The sequence below is a fragment of the Corythoichthys intestinalis genome, chromosome 4, assembly GCF_030265065.1.
Source record: "Corythoichthys intestinalis isolate RoL2023-P3 chromosome 4, ASM3026506v1, whole genome shotgun sequence".
NCBI lineage: Eukaryota > Metazoa > Chordata > Actinopteri > Syngnathiformes > Syngnathidae > Corythoichthys > Corythoichthys intestinalis.
Window position 1 is genome coordinate 13,241,275 of NC_080398.1, and position 12,546 is coordinate 13,253,820.

The 12,546-nt window shown below is 38.3% G+C and overlaps 1 protein-coding gene across 1 annotated transcript in view; it reads right to left on the reverse strand.

The window, feature by feature from the left end:
* Nucleotides 1-10,835, reverse strand: part of st14 (ST14 transmembrane serine protease matriptase) — a 41,326-nt gene extending 30,491 nt beyond the window's left edge. Inside the window, exons 1-3 of the mRNA XM_057833698.1 lie at nt 10,611-10,835; nt 2,259-2,406; nt 1,526-1,683 (exon numbers count right to left, since the gene is read on the reverse strand). Of these exons, the coding sequence (XP_057689681.1) occupies nt 1,526-1,683; nt 2,259-2,406; nt 10,611-10,631 (327 nt within the window). The 5' untranslated portion in view covers nt 10,632-10,835. The remainder of the gene's footprint in view (nt 1-1,525; nt 1,684-2,258; nt 2,407-10,610) is intronic.
* Nucleotides 10,836-12,546: the final 1,711 nt, after the last annotated feature.

Genomic DNA, 12,546 nt, shown 5'->3' on the forward strand with positions numbered 1-12,546 from the left:
CACAGGTAAAATTTTGGGGACCCCTGGCTTAGACCATACGCCGCACTCTACATCAAATTGGTGTGCATGGCTGTCACCCCAGGAGGAAGCCTCTTCTAAAGACTGTAGACAAGAAAGCCCGCCTGTCTCATCAGACCATAGGACATGGTTCCAGTAATCCATGTGCTTTGTTGACATGTCTTCAGCAAACGGTTTCATCAGACTATAGGACATGGTTCCAGTAATCCATGTGCTCTGTTGACATGTCTTCAGCAAACTGTTTGCGGGCTTTCTTGTGTACCGACTTCAGAAGAGGCTTCCTCCTGGGGGTACAGCCATGCACACCAAATTGATGTAGAGTGCGGCGTATGGTCTGAGCACTAACGGGCCGACCCCCCCACCTCTTCAATCTCTGCAGCAATGCTGACAGCACTCTGTTAACAAGTCACGTGACATTTTGGAGGGAAAATGACAAGCAGTACTCAATTTGGACATTTAGGGATGTACATTTTTTTCAAAGGGTTGTCCTCACTTTTGTTGCCAGGGGTTTAGATATTAATGGCTACATTTTGAGTTATTTTGAGGGGAAAATAAATTAACTATTATATAAGCTGCACACAGACTGCTTTTCATTGTGTCAAAGTGTCATTTTGTCAGTGTTGTCCCATGAAAAGATATACTTAAATATCTGCAGAAATGCGAGGGGTGTACTCACTTTTGTGATACACTGTAGCATAAGTTACTAAAGGACTATTATGTTTTTACTAGGGCTGTCAAAATTATTGCATTAACGCCAACGGGCGGTAATTAATTTTTTTAATTAATCACGTTAAAATATTTGAGGCAATTAACGCACATGCCCCGCACAAACAGATTAAAATGACAGCACAGTGTCATGGCCACTTGTTACTCGTGTTTTTTGGAGTTTTGTCACCCTCTGCTGGCGTTTGGGTGCGATTGATTTTATGGGTTTAAGCACCATGAGCATTGTGTAATTATTGACATCAACAATGGCGAGCTACTAGTTTTTTTGATTAAAAATTTTACAAATTTTATTAAAACGAAAACATAAGGAGGGGTTTTAACATAAAATTACAATAACTTGTACTAACATTTATCTTTTAAGAACTACAAGTCTTTCTATCCATGGATCACTTTAACATAATGTTAATGCCATCTTGTTGATTTATGGTTATAATAAACAAATACAGTACTTATGTACAGTATGTTGAATGTATATATCAGTCGTGTGTGTTATCTTTCCATTCCAACAATAATTTACATAAAAATATGGCATATTTTATAGATGGTTTGAATTGCGATTAATTACGATTAATTAATTTTTAAGCTGTGATTAACTCGATTAAAAATTTTAGTCGTTTGACAGCCCTAGTTTTTACATAATTTCATATAAAGTTGCCACTCTAGTTGAACTTGATCTTAAATCGAGAACTATTGTACTCCCTTGTAAGTGTGCCTAAAAACGGTGTTTCAACAACAGACCAAAAACTGTATGTCAGGATGTTAAAATTTTCATCGAACTCACAACTGACTCCAGTTTTTCTGCCAGTTCTTGAAATTCTGGGCTGCTGGTGTCCTCCAGCTTCTCTTGGTATTTGAGATCGGGCATCTCCATATGCCCGCTAAAGACGAGAACTGAAGGTTTACGCTGCTGACTGATGGAGGCTTCTCCGGCATCTTTAACTTTAAGGCAAGAAAACAAAGGAGTTTTTACAACCTGCACATAACTTCAGGTTTGTTGCCCTTGATGACAGAAGGCTTTTTAAACCCACACACTATTTTCAAGCAGATTAATCTGAAGTCTGAAGGACAGATGAACTGCCTCCTACCATATGTCGAGGGGCTGCTAATCAAGACTTCAGAGGACTTTTTGTCAACACCCATGTGTGGAAATGACAGGGAAACTCTTGTCATTGACTGACTTTTTTTCCCTCTTAGAAATGTACAAAAGAAGGAAGACAGTTCTGTTGCTTGAGCTAAAGCTAATGGGAAATCAAAAACATCCAAACAAGCCACTGTTGCAGTCTCCTGTCAAAGAGCTTTCACAGCAAGTATAAACACTGATTGTGATGTTAGTTTTGTCTTTGCAGGAGCTGACATCAGTGAAGTATACACTTCAAACATCTTATTAAATCTTACAGAATATAACTTTGATTTATGCAAAATGAAAGTCCTCATGATGTTCATAAAAGCATAGCCGGGTCCTTCAAAAATCTATAACAGAGAATATAATGAGGGAAGCTTTCAACAGCACTCACAGACAAATAGCCAAATTAGGAAAGCGACGACAGCAGCAAGGATGACGACTGCCAATAGAACGCCGATCACAGCGCCGAGCTTCCGCTTGGATTGGGGTTTCTCCTTGCTGCCTAAGAATTCGATCCGCTCATGGCGGTCATTGTGGCCCTAAGGAACAGAAACAAAATTTAAGCATGTTTAAAAATAATAATAAAATAAAAAATTTTAGGACAGGTATTTTTTGTTGTTGTTTGAGAATGGAAGAATTACATCTATTAATGGTAAACTTATATTTGAATATTCAGTCAATGCAAAGAAATATTACAGGTATAAGTGGTTCGAAAATACGAACTGAACGGAGCATCAATATAAACGACACAACCCTCAACAGTAAAGTCCTTACGATTACTGTGGAAATTTGTCAACATGCTAAAATGATGTCTTAGCTTCCATCTCATTAAATATATAAAAGTACTTCTTTTTTATACTTGTTATCTACCATTGATGGTGATGGACAGTCAGGCCCAAATTATTTATAAAAGACTTAATCTTATTTAATTTAGTGCAACAACATGCGGTTTAAAAATGTGCCGCATACGTTTGCAAAAGCAGCTTGCAGTAACAAGCAGCATGCATAGGTTTGCTAGACCAGTCCAACCTGTTTAAGATGGGCAGATTCACTCGGGCGTGGACATGCTTACAGACACTGCATGACAAACTGATTCTGTGTGTGCAGATACTAGATGTTTGCCCAATCGGGTGCTCATTCAAGTGGGCGGTGTAATCAACACACAATGAATTCAGTGCCTGAAGCAGATGAGCGAAGAAGCCTGAGTGCCATTAAGGATGGAGAAGCGCATTGGTATTAAATCAATTTGTCAGACGGGCTGCCCCTTACGATGGGGGCTCAATTACATGAGTCTGGATGATAACTCACTGCAATTAAGCCCCATTCTTACTCAGCGCTGCCTTCCACACACGCTGTCTAAGTGGAATCTCAAACAGCAATCATGGGCCAGAATGAGAGAAATCTTAGAGATGGGGTCAGCTAGTGCTCTAGGGTCTTTCCCTCTTTTGGCCCTCCCTTCTGTCAATTAATCATGGCTTATAAAAACCATTAAGCAAACTCCATCATGGCCCATTCTTCACTCCGATGATAAGATATTGTCCCCTTTTTTTCCCACAATGTGAAGCATTCTTCTTTTGCCAAATACTGCAAATAGAGCAGAATCGTTTCAGTCATTTCTTTAGAAAGTAACATTAATGTGCCCACAGTTTAAGGCTAACCTGTGGTGTTTGGACTTTCTTTTGATTTAAAAAGCCACAGTGTGCTACAACATAGCTGCAATGCTAGCGCCATTAGCCGTTAGTCCTAATTATATCAGGCGCTATTGCAGGGATCTTTGAGAGGAATTTGTTTGCTTTAAGCTTAGAAGGCCAGGTGAATGGATTGTATTTTTTCCTCATTGTAAACGTTGTGGCCTCTTTTTTCAAAGTTATGTGTTTGCTTAAGTTTTGACTGGGAGAACACGAGTGCGACTTGTAGTGTCTGGCTCCCCTGAGAGACAGGTCTCTGCATACAAATGATGAAGATGCAACTTTGTGTCTTGATGACTTTATTTGTGTAATAAAGATTTTTGATCAATCAAATGTATCTGTGTCACATCTCTATTAGACACGTGCCGATCACCGCTTTCAAGATATATCGTGGTATGAAAACGTCAAGGTTTCAAAACTGCAAAAATTTTCCGTCATACCGCCCCTCAGGTATTAGCTATTTTTTACGTCCCCAAAAATGCATGGAGAAATCCCTCGCTTGCAGCTGTAAGGCTCAACCCTCCCCCTCCGGTTGTTGCTCAGTGTCAGTGAGTCAGCTGTGCTACACGATGGCTGGAGGAGGTGAAACTCCTGAACTTTATCAAAACCCCATCGTAGAAAACGAAACCGCTGGTACGGGAAAAATTCGGTTACAGAAAAATGAAAGACGGCTGCGGCTTAAAGGAAAAGGGCCAACCGACATGTAAAACATGCTTGCGGAAGGTGTCTGCGAAGAGGCAATACCTCCAATATGATTTCACATTTATACAAAATTAAAGGTTAGTAAACACTAGAGGTGTAACGGTACACAAAAATCTCGGTTCGGTACGTACCTCGGTTTTGAGGTCACGGTTTGGTTCATTTTCGGTACAGTAAGAAAACAAAATGCAAAATGTAAATGTGCTAGTTGTTTAGTACCCACCTTTGTGCTTTCAACAATAGGAACATTAGCCTATACAAAGCTAGAATTCTGCTCAAAAAGTAGCGGGTATTTAAAGATAATCCAACAACAATTTGCCTTTCAGATCCCGCGTATTGGTCAGCTTTCTTTGTGAAAGAAAGCGTGCTAAAGAGAAAAGCAAATCCAATGACAAAGATTTTAACATGTATTTTACAAATGAAATGCCTCAATGAATCATTTTTTTTTTCTTATGAACGGTTTTCAAAAGCTTTATTGGTGAATATTCTCAAGTTAAAGCGCCACACAGAAATTAATAAATTTAATTGTGTAAGCAGGATCTGTGCATTATTCTTTTTATTTAATTACAGGTGTTTTACCTCATTTCAATTTATTTTATTCAAATGGGCTATTATTTATTTTATTATGTGTTTATATTAGAGCTGAAACGAATACTCGAGCAACTCGAGTAACTCGAGTTTAAAAACTGATCCAAGTAATTTTATTCACCTCGAGGAATCGTTTAATTTTGCCAGCTCTAAGCATCATGTTTTGCTTTTAATGCGGGACAACACGTTGACGTCAAGTGCGTAGAGGAAGAATAAAAAAAAAAACAAATTACCGCAGCCGACAGCCGCTACAAACTACGCCGACGTTGCTAAAAAATACGCCCGCATGATGCTAGTTTGGTAGCAGGTAGTGTCCGATGCGTCTCATAGATATCGCATGCATTTAAGATTAGATGTGAAATGACAGACTCGGGCGCGTCTGGGCAGCGTTAGTAAAAAGCCGCCATCTTTAAGCAGTAGACTTCTCATTGCTAATAAATATAACATTACTGTCACTCGCTCACGTAACGTTAGCCCTTCGGAGGGCTAGGTTTCTATTGATTATGACCACTGTCGATGCGTGGCTAACGTGTCTTACATACAGGCTTTATTTAATCTGTAAAAACACAGCGCTGTAGAGTGATGAGGGTGTAAAATTAAAACAATAAAGCTAACTGTCAGTTTTACCTCAGTAGTCATTACTGAATAAATGTGCTCCAATACAGCAGGTATCATACATTTATTTTGAACACTGCAAAAACTCAAAATCCTACCAGTACTTACAGTTTAGACTAACTTAAAACTTAACGAAAACTTAAAAATAGCTTGACACAAATGGAAATTATATTGAAACACGTGGGGAAAAACGCATAGCTTTCAAGTGATGTGTGTTATCAAGCGTAATTACATTTTTAGGTAAGAAATATGTTGGTTTTTTTTTTAATAAGATCTAGAAGTTTTTTGAGTGAAAGCAGTGATTTTTTTTTCTAGTCACATCTTAGATGCAATTGTTGGCTGTTTTCAACAATGTAGATCGAAAATAAAGACATTGATTGACTAAAAATGGTTCAATATTGGATTAAATGTCTTTTTTTTCATGTATATTTATAATTGCTCTTTACCTAAAAAAAATGTTTATCCGATTACTCGATTAATCGATAGAATTTTCTGTTGATTACTCGATTACTAAAATATTCGATAGCTGCAGCCCTAGTTTATATTTTACAAATGTGATGCAGTATTCATTTATATTGTATATTTCATGTTGTATAACTAGTTCCAATGTGAATATTAGTTCCTACTTGTTTTGTTGTGGTAGGAGGGTTTTGTATTGAACACGGGGCTGTGTTGGTTATTATGATGGCAGAGAAGACGGCAGTAAATCAACAAAGACAAGTCAACTGTGCCCCGATCTACCACTCAAGAGATCTGATGGACTCAAAAAGTGGGTTACGATTGCATATTAGTTTGAAAATCGACGGGATCCACCGTATTTTTACACGAGTGACTTCCGGTGTGCCCGATCCTAGCAACCGGTAGTAGTATTGACGCAGGAGGGTCGCGTCTCGCATCAAATAATAAATTCTGCCATTCTTTTCGCGTGCGTCGTGTTGAGCCGCTTCTGGGACGCTTCTGGGACACGTCTAACACGCGGCCGCACTGCAACTGGTGTGCATTGGCTGATTGACTTTAACGCCCGCGTTTCACTGCGTCCTCGCAGCGGCCACGTTGTCGCGCCGTTAACGTTTCTGGGTTATAGTGTTCTACCGTGTTGGTCCTCATTATAGTAGAGAAGACGGAGTAAATATAATCTATACAAAGAAACTGTAACCCGATCAACTCACAGCCTCGAAAAGTAAGGGTTACATTACGTCAGAAACTCATTCGGTACACCTCCGTTCCGAACTGTGCACCACGTATTGAAACGGTTCAATACAAATATATGTACCGTTACAACCTTAGTAAACACTGTCAAGAATGTTTCCTGTTAGACCCTCTGCCCCTCCCTCCTGGCCCCTGGCCCACCTTGGGCAGGTGTGCGTGTTTTTATTCTGATTACAGATTGGATGTCAGACGGGGGGAGCGGCCACAGGTGATAGTAGTGACAATCAGCCCTTTTTAAAAGCAGAGGACTCCGCCACCTCGTCGCCCAATCAACGTGTGTTTTCTACGTCCTGTTTTTGCGCGCCCCTTGTCGGATTCTACGCCTGCCACCTTACCGAGCTTCATCGCCTCATGCCCACTTGATTACCCAATTGAGAAAGCTCTACTACTGTGTTTGTTTTGGAAACAAATAAAGTCTTTTGTTCATCGCTACACCGTGCCTGTGTCTGCTCAGGGATCCCCTCCATTCAGCGAATCCTAACAGTTTCCCACCAGGTACGAGAGTTAACTCCAGTGTGTTTAGTGCGTCTAGCGGTGGTACAACATTTGGTTGTTGTTGTTTTTTTCTCTGGCAACTGTCTGTGTTGAGAAAGAGAGTGTGTGTATAATGTAAACATGATAGGAGTGCTTTTTATGGAAAATACAATTATTTTTGTTTTGCTTGTAATATTGAGCTGTGGCTGTGGGTTTAGGCTCACCTAAAGGACTGCATTTATTTATTTTATTTAGAATTTTTTTAATTTATTTGTTTTAACTTAAAATTATACTAATGTTCCAATTGGCTTTATGATTTGAAAAATAAAAGTACTGTTCAATGTTGGATTTCTTTTTTAAAACCCAGATATCTCAAAGTAACACATTTTAGAGCTGTAATTGCAATAACGTGATACCGTAAAACCGTGATATTTTGACTTGGGGGATATCATACCGTCAGAATATCATACCGGCACATGCCTAATCTAATCTCTATGTAAATTACCCATATTAAAACATGAACACCTGCGGCTTGTTGGCAGGTATGGCGTATTAGTGCACATTCATGGGGCATGAGTACAATTATATGGATAAGGAATATGAATATACGGACAGGTATTTTGTCTTAAATTTTGTGAAACTTGGGTGGCGCGCCTTATCGTCAGATGTACTCCATATTCCGGAAATTACAGTAATTGATTTAAATACATTTCAGTAGGCCTGTTACAAACCCAAATCTGTACAAGCTGTTATGTGACCGATTGCTCGGCCGCTGTTGTTTTTTTGCCGCTATTCACATTTGAAATTGCAGTTGCGATAGGAATCCACTAGCCAATCAAAATGCATAACAACGTTCACATGTTAAAAATACATTACATTTCTGGGATAATGCTAGGACCCAAAACATAGGAATAAAGATATACAGTTCATATGCATCTTGTTTTACCATGACGTTTAACAACTGAAGAGAAAGTTACAGGAACAAAGTCGTACAAAGTGTGGGTTAATTTAATTTTAAACTGAAAAAACGACAAATGATTTTGATGAAATACGATTTGTGTGGAAGCACAACGTCCCTGGAAGAAAACATCAAAATAAAATATCTGTGTCGAAGGAAATGACCCAGAGTTGTCGCAGTGACTTTACTACATGTAAAATACCAATTGATTATTTTTTTTGTTGATGTAATGTAATTGGTATTAAAATGTATGGGTGCCGTTTTCTTACTAAATGACCACATTGATTTACTTTGGTTTTAAATATGTGATTATTCAGTCTTTTATTTATTTTTTGTCTATTTTAGGATTGATTAATTCAAGTCCAGTAAGAAAATGCTTATGCCCCAGGAATGTAATGTTGACGGACATTATTTTGATTGGTTTGACATTAGACCACTCTCGATGGTGGTAGGAGCAGGGTTCCAGCAAATGCTTAAAAGGTGCTAAATGGAGTTTGTCAGTTTTTTACTCGCAATCACCATCTTCGGCCTAAAGAGTAACTGCAGCCTTTGTTAGACTCATGCATGGCGCGCATGCTTGTACGAGCACGAACATAAAGCAGTGAGTGTTTGGCCAATCAAATCAGCACCAGAAACATAAAAACAGCAAACGTGATTTTTTTTTTTTACTGTTAGTAGCAAGTCTTAAGTGGGTATGATAAAAGGGTTAGAAAATTGTTTTTGACAAGTGGAACCTAGGCGGATGCTCGGTGAAACAGCATTATACTGCTGCGGGGACACACGTGTGTTCTCCCAGAGTGTTCAGTCCGAACACTGTATTGAAGAGCAGAAAAAGGGCCGGTCACTGTTAAAATGTCAGGGCTCTGTGAACTCATCAGGGCATTGGTGGAGAAAAATGGGAACTTTTTAACAATCCAGTAAAACCAAGAGTGATGGAAGAAAAATATTCATAACAATTGTAATTATTATAGTTGGAATTATTGGAATGTCCACACTTCAAAAATGCCTATTTTTTCAACAGTGGTCAACAGCAGATTTCAAAATGTATTCATTTCCATAAAAGTTTTTTTTTTTTTTTTTTTTTTTTTTTTTTTTTTTTTTTTTAAATGGTATGCTTTTAGGTTTCAGTTACTGTAAATAAAATATTTTTTCCATCAGTCTTGGTTTTTTATTGGACTGCTAAAAAGTTTCACCACAACCAAAATCCATAAAGTACCTTGAAAACCAACATAAATTACTCAGAAGATGTGCAGCACTGGCGATGTGGATAGACGTTATTGCTTATTTGTACTTAGAATTAAATGCTTACTGCACTTTTTCATTTAGCAGGCTATTTGTGGTGAACAAGTTTTTGGTAGGGCAGAGTGTTTTTAATATATTTTCACTCATGCCTGAGTGAACTCTTATAGGAGTTCACTCGGGTAGGACTTGTGTTTACAGAGGAAAATGACATGAAGAAAAAAATAAATTGTGGTAACCACCAACCCCGCTGCCTTTTTTTTTTCCTTCATTGAGATATGTTGTCAAAGATCGTGTACTCTGCTTTAGTCAGGCTTTTATTTTTAGCCACCCCAAAACAAAACACCAAATCCAGACCAGATATGTTTTTGATAGGAATATAAGATGATATTGATAATACCTCAAAAGTCAAAATGCATGATGGAAGCCCTTTATTTAAAACTCGCTTAGGGAGAAATATTGGCAAAACTAATATGCAAAACTAATATACTAATATACTATCGATTAACTGGATAATTAGTTGACGAATAATCATAATAATCGTTAGTTGCAGCTATAAATCGTAGTGATTAGTAAGTAACTGCATTAATGAGCCTTTGGAAACAGAATTGCCCCTTTGGCCTAATGTTACCTCTTCTGATTTACCTAATGTTACCTCTTCTGAATTAAAGTGCATTAAAAATCTGCAGGTAATATTAAATATGGGCAAACAATGTCAGAGTATAAAGTTATGAACTAATAACATAGATGCATGCTTAATATTATTGCATTGCAAATTCATTATATGCATGCATTTGATTTAGTAATCTTATCAAATTGGTGCATCAGGCGGGTTCTCGACGACTTTAAAATGAGCGTGAAAAACAGCAATGCTACTGAGAAAACAAAAAATATAGAAGTGATATGCAAAGTTAACCATATATAGTTCATCAACAATAGAATAAGAATCAGAGGGTAAAGTTTAGTGCCTGGCAAAATGTCTAAAAGTAGCAGTCATGTCCTGCTTTCAGATTAATAATTTGCCAGATTTAAGACTTTTTCATCTCTGGGTTAAACTACTCCTAACTATTTTAGGTAAAACTACCCCTTAGTTACTCCCATTGGAATTACAACACAAGACAACAAGCCTTTCAACGCAAACTGATTTGGGGCCTGCGCGAGTATGGGTGTACGTTTGATGGGGGGCGCCTTAACTTTGCGACATCGAGTGTGACTGTGCACCCCTTTTCTTCTGTAATAAGAAAAAAACATCAATTTCAATGTAGTCACTCACTTCATATCTGGCGGCATTCATCCTCTGCGTCGACCCAAACCAGCAAAATACAAACCCAGGTGATCCTCTGGCACCCTCTTTGGTTGTAATATAAATTTCAAAGTTATAAAATCAACAAATCTACGTCTATAGCGTTAAAAATAAAGCAGCAAAATCTCTTTCAAATGAAACTTCCTTCGTGGAGGTGGGCTGAAAACGCTTTAAAATGACTTCCTTACACACCTTTATCAGTCCACGCCTCCAAATACCTGCAACCGTTCACTGATAGACATACGTAGTCACTTGTTGCGAGGCCTCAGCGTGGTTGCCATGTTGAATGTGGCACAGCTGCTGTAAGTATTTTGCAGAGGTGGGTAGACTAGACAAAAAAAAAAAAAAAATCAAGTAAGAGTAGCGTTACTTCAAAATAATATTACTCAATTAAAAGTAAAAGTAGTCTTCCAAAAAATGTACTCAAGTACAAGTGAAACATATGGTGAATGGAATGCTCAAGTAATGAGTAACATTGTGAGTAATTGCTTATATTTATGTTGGATTTTTTTTTTTTTTAACAATGCTATTTTTTCTGAGCACAGAATTTTCTATATCGACTGTTGTTATAAAATACTGTAGATTAACCCACTACATAACCACGTTAAGCCAAAGACATATGAAATGTTTGTTTTGTTCCGGTTCCAGCTGTCCCAGCTGCCTTCAAACAGGCTGTAGTCAGACCCCTTCTTAAAAAAAACCCATATCTACTCCTCTGTCCTGTCCAATTTTAGACCCGTCTCCCACTTGTCTTTCCTTTCCAAAGTTTTAGAGAAAGTTGTTTTTATTCAATTGCAAACATTTCTAGAGAGAAACTCAAGTTTCAATCAGGCTTCAGGTCCAGACATAGCACTGAGTCAGCACTGTTAAAGTGCACAACGACAATGCCCTTTCTGTGAACAATGGAAACCCAGCTATCCTTGTTTTACTAGATCTCACAGCAGCATTTGATACAGTCGACCACACAGTCTTTGTATCTCGTTTAGAACACTTTATAGGTATCCGTGGTAATGCTCTCCATTGGTTTAAATCATACCTGGAACATAGCACCTTCAATGATTGAGGAATTTTCCTCCTCACAAACTTCTCTGTCTTGCAGGGTGCCACAAGGCTCTATTTTAGGGCCTGTTTTCTTGCATTTTATCTCCTACCTTTAGGATCAATTATAAAAAAAAACAACAACATAATATTTCTTTTCATTTTTATGCTGATGCCCTCTGTACCTGCCCCTGAGACCCAAGGAACAAACTGCTCTCACTAAATTAATGGACTGCATATCCGATGTGAAGCAGTGGCTAGCACAAAACTTTTTACATCTTAACAAAAGCAAAGCTGAATATATTACTTTTGGCACACCTTCTCTGTTGAATGCCCTTGAGCCCAATTCTGGCGCTCTGGCTCCCTTTTTTAAGACTCAATCTCAGAGTGATATTTGATAGCAGGCTCAACTTTGAAAAACAGATTAGTTCTATTGTAAGAGCAAGTTTTTTCCAGCTCCGTCTCATGGCCAAAGTGAAGCCTTTTCTTAGTCGCCACGACCTTGAAAAAGCAGTTCACGCTTTTATAAGCTCAAGGCTGGACTACTGTAACGCACTTTATGTTGGTCTTCCCAAGTCCTCAATTTCTCCTCTCCAACTTGTTCAAAATGCTGCTGCTCGATTTTTAACAGATACACCTAGACATGAACATATTACCCCGTGCTATCATCGCTCCACTGGCTTCCAGTCCATTTTAGAATTGATTTCAAACTTTTACTGTTTGTTTTTAATTCTATTAATAGCCAGGCTCCTTCTTACTTATCCGAAATTTTAACCATCCGTAATTTTGGCAGGGCTCTTCGATCTACCGGCCAACTTCATTTGCACGTTCCGAGGTCCAAACTAAAACAGTCGGGAGACCGATCTTT